We start from the raw sequence: 4,153 nt of genomic DNA, 5'->3' as shown, positions 1-4,153 counted from the left end.
TATATATATATATATATATGTATGTATATGTTTTTTCCCTGGGGGAGGGACAACTATAATTTTTCTTTAAACGTTTGCTTATTTCTTTAAAACAAGAAATGACATTTAGAGGGGCAGAGGGCTCTTCTTAAAAAACAGAAGCCAAGAAAAAGAGTTACCCTCGTCCAGATTTCACTTCAGTGTGAAATGAAGAGTGAAAAGAGAAGGATTAGTCAAAAAAGAAAAAAGAAGAAAAAAGGATTAAGAATCATCCATACTTTAAATTTAAAAAAAAAAAAAAGGCTGGAGATCCCGGGCTCGTTTCTGTCTGTATTTGGAAGATATTCTCCAATCCCAATAAAATACTCATGCGATTTTATTTCTAGTTGATACAATATTAAAGGCCATGTACAAATGTCATACATTTTTATTTTTGTTCTTTTTTAGGAAAAAATACACAAAAGGCAAAAACATCCTCAAATCGTCATTTTTATACAGTGCATAATTTACAATGGATACCTAAAAAAAAAAAATCTACGCGGCAAATATTGCCAACAAAGTTACACCATTAATACTGATAAACGGAGGATTTTTTAAATAACAGGATGAGCCTTGCTATCGTTTTTTTTAAAAGTGCCTTAACCTTTCTGCGTCACCGCAATCCTGAATCCGAGCGCTCAGCGGGCCTTCCCGGTCCCCGCGGCGCCGTGTTTTCCTCACTCTCCCACCAGAAGGTTTACAGTAGAGATCAGGAGACAGCCAGGTCTCGGGAGAAAAACACCGACCAAAAAAGTCAAAATAAAGTTAGAAACCAAACCAGAAACACTGAAGAGAAGGATGGAGAGGAAGGCGGAGGGGGACGGCCGCAGAGGCCCGAGAGCCGCCGCTTCTGGGCTCCTTCTGGTTTCTTTCCTAAGACGAGCAGTGGCTTCAGAAATGCAAGTTATTCGCACAAGGATCCACCTGTGGTTGATGGAGGACTTCTGAGGTGGGGAGGGAGAAGGCGATTTCTTGCCCCCCCCCTTCCCTGCAAAAGATGGCTCTGAAAGGAGACGCGCATTCCAAGACATTCTTTCAAAAAAAATTAAAAATAAAAAGATAAATACTCAACCAAAAAATAAAAGTATTTGATGATGACGGTCTCACACGTTGGCCTTTCTCCTTCCCCCGACTTTGGCCATTGGAGGGGAAGAGGGGGAGACCTCAGCAGAAAGCTTGTTTAGATGTTGAGGGTTTTTCCCCAACACAGCACCTTCTCAGCCGGTTTCAATAGGATCAAAAATAGGTATTTATTTTTCAACAGCTGCAGTCAGATCAGGACCCACCACCACCATTTTAAAGAAACTGTTGAGCGGGTGGCGGGGAGGTGCCGACAGCGGGGCTCCGTCGTTGCCTCGGGGATTCCTTTCCCGAATAATCCGGTCGGGGAGGGGTCAAACCCTTTTCTTCTGCCGACGGTTATACCTCGAAAATAAAGCAGTTTCTGGCGATGGGTTCCGAAGTCCCAGTGCCCGGCCAGCCCCTGCCCGGAGGGCCCCGGGGGCTGTGGCCTCACATCACGCACGGCTTGATGTCTTGGTAGGTGACCTGCTGGTGGTAGTAAGAGCCACCGCCGGCTGAGTGCATGGACGAGGATGCCATTGTGTTGAAAGAGAAGACGAACTCCTTTCGGTCACACATGCTGGGCGACTGCGAGTGGTACCGCGGGATGCCTGCAGGGCAGGGCGACAGGAGAGGGGACGTTAAAGGGTTAGCCTCCGGAGGCCAGAGTTCCAGGTGGACAAGCACCTTTGCCCGAGGGGTGCACGGGGCAGGCTTGCCCGGCTCGGGCGCAGGGCTGGAGGCCTCCCCTCCACAGCGCCTCCCCATGTCTGAGTTCCCGGTCTCCGTGGGGCCGGCGCCCAAAGGGAAGATCCCCAGACACTGGCAAGGATCCCTGCTCCCCTGAGCGCCTGCTGGCTGGGCCTCTCCCACCTTGGACACCGAGCCTGGGCCGGGGCCTTCCAGAGGCTGACGGGGAAGTGGTGAGAGGGGCCGAGATGCGCCAACAGAGAAGGTCCAGCGGCCTCCACTTCCAGGGCAGCCTGGGGCCTGTGCCTGGTGCTGGGCAGCTACCTTCCAACCCCAAAGGCTGCGGTGGCCCCAGAGCAGCCAGCCAGGCCGGCAGGGGCCAACACGGGGGCCAAGGGTGGCTTCTCAGATGAAGGGCCCTTTGAGAACCGAGCCTCTGGGACAGCTGGAGCCCGCCTGGAGTTTGAAGCCGCCCAAGCTGGGCAACCCGGCGCAGAGGCCCCTCCAGCCTCCAGGCAGGCCCAGCTCCTCCCCCCCACAGGCTGCTGACAGCTGACTCCTGGCAGGCCCCTGCTTGGATCACTCCAAGCTCTTCTCAGAACCAGGCCCAGAAGGCTGCTAGTGGGTGCCGAGATGGAGGGTTCAGAGGGGAAGATTGCCGTGCCCCTTCCTTCTCGGAGGACTGGGGGTGGGGCGGTACCTGGAGACCTGAAAACCTGGCTCCTGAGAAACAGGCTGTGTGGGGGGCCTGCAACTCTGACCCTCGATCGGGTCCCCTCTCTGCCTCTGTCACCACAAAATGCCCCGACTCAATGTTCGCGTGGCCCAGGCCTGATTCCTGAAAGGCCGGGCTCTGAGCCTCTGAGCAGGCGTGCAGCCCGGCCGGCTTTGGGCCTAACTCTTCCGTCCTGCCCTGCTCAGAGCAGAGGCGGCTCTCCCGCAGCTTTTCTGGGGCGAGTGGGGAGAGTGAGCCAGCTGTCCGGGGCTGGGCCTGGCTCCATCCTGGGAACTTGCTGAGGTGTGAGGGGGCTAAGGGACCTGAGGGGACTTAGAATATTGGAGTCTAATAAGTCTTTTTGGTGAGGATGGGGCCTACCTGGCCAGGCTGGGGCTGCACCTCAGCAGCTGGGAGTTGAAACAGAAAAGGAGAGAAAACGACATCTTAGTCTATACTGGGGGCTCCAGGCTGCACTCGCGCCTCAAATGGGGGGAGGTGGGGCTGAGAGACACCCTGGGGGGCTTGGCGGCGTGCAGAAGCGGCCGCAGGCTGTGGCCCAGGGCGGGCGGCAGCTTCTGGGGGCTGGGTCTGCAGTGCACTCAGATGGGCTCCCCTCGGGGCTGGCACGGCCCGGCCTCCCCACTCACCTGGCAGCTCAGCGGGGGTGTTGTGACTGGTCTGCTGCAGATACGGCTGGTCCAGGGAGTGCGCGGAGAGGCTGCCGGACAGGGGGTTGGCCGCGGGGTTGCAGGGGGACAGGGGCTGCTGCTTGATGTAGGAGGCGCTGCTGTTGAGCGCCGCGGAGGCGGAGGGCGGCCAGGCGGCCGCCGCGCCTGAGTAGACGGCGTGGGGCTCCATGACCCCACCGGCGGCCGCGGGCAGCAGTGGGGAAGCAGGCACCGAGCTGTCGTGGTGCGGGTACTCGCCGGCCGCCGCGGCGCCGCAGCTGCCCATGTACGAGTGGCCACCGTTGGCGGGCAGGTGGGGCACCGAGTGGCTGGGCAAAGCCATGCCGTCCACGTTGCCCGGCAAGTGGCCGTTCATCATGCCCAGACCTCCCTCCAGCGCCAGGCTGTTGGGCGGGCACGAGAGGCCGCCGGCGGAGCCCTGGAAGCTGTAGGTGTCCGGGAGGTGGTTGAAGCCGAGCCCGTTCATCATGCTGTACATGGGCTTGAGCGCCTGGCATTTCCTTCGGAAGCCGCGCGGCCGCCGCCGAAAGGAGCCCTCCTCGAACATGAACTCACTGGCCGGGTCGATGGTCCAGTAGTGGCCCTTGCCCGGCCGCCCGAGGCCCTTGGGCAGCTTGATGAAGCACTCATTGAGCGAGAGGTTGTGGCGCACCGAGTTCTTCCAGCCCTGGTAGGAGCCGCGGAAGAAGGGGAAGCGGCTCTGCAGGAACTGGTAGATCTCGCTGAGTGTCAGGCGCTTGGTGGGCGAGCTCTGGATGGCCATGACGATGAGCGCGATGTACGAGTAGGGCGGCTTCTCGGGGCGCCGGATGCCGGCGTTGGTCTTCTTGGCCTTGGACGGGCCGGACGACGCGGGGTCCATGGCCGCGCCGCCTCCCCCGCCGCCGCCGTGCGGTGGCTGCTGCTTCTCGGGCGCCGAAGACATCGGGTGGCTGCTGCCGCCGCCGCCGCTGCCGCTGCTGCTCTGCGCCGCCGA

General features: G+C 58.5%; 1 protein-coding gene across 1 annotated transcript; it reads right to left on the bottom strand.

Moving 5' to 3' along the window:
* Positions 1–1,479: 1,479 nt before the first annotated feature.
* On the bottom strand, positions 1,480–4,102 carry FOXF1 (forkhead box F1). Its single transcript, XM_024735747.1, has 2 exons — positions 3,136–4,102; positions 1,480–1,691 (listed from the first exon to the last, which is right to left on the bottom strand). The coding sequence occupies exons 1-2, from the start codon at positions 4,100–4,102 to the stop codon at positions 1,531–1,533; spliced, it is 1,128 nt and encodes a 375-aa protein (XP_024591515.1). The 3' UTR covers positions 1,480–1,530.
* Between the last annotated feature and the right edge of the window lie 51 nt (positions 4,103–4,153).

Source organism: Neophocaena asiaeorientalis, unplaced genomic scaffold (assembly GCF_003031525.2).
Source record: "Neophocaena asiaeorientalis asiaeorientalis breed wild unplaced genomic scaffold, Neophocaena_asiaeorientalis_V1.1 scaffold40, whole genome shotgun sequence".
NCBI classification, from domain to species: domain Eukaryota; kingdom Metazoa; phylum Chordata; class Mammalia; order Artiodactyla; family Phocoenidae; genus Neophocaena; species Neophocaena asiaeorientalis.
The sequence above is the reverse complement of the archived record's forward strand: the minus strand, read 5'-3'. Positions and strand labels throughout refer to the sequence as shown.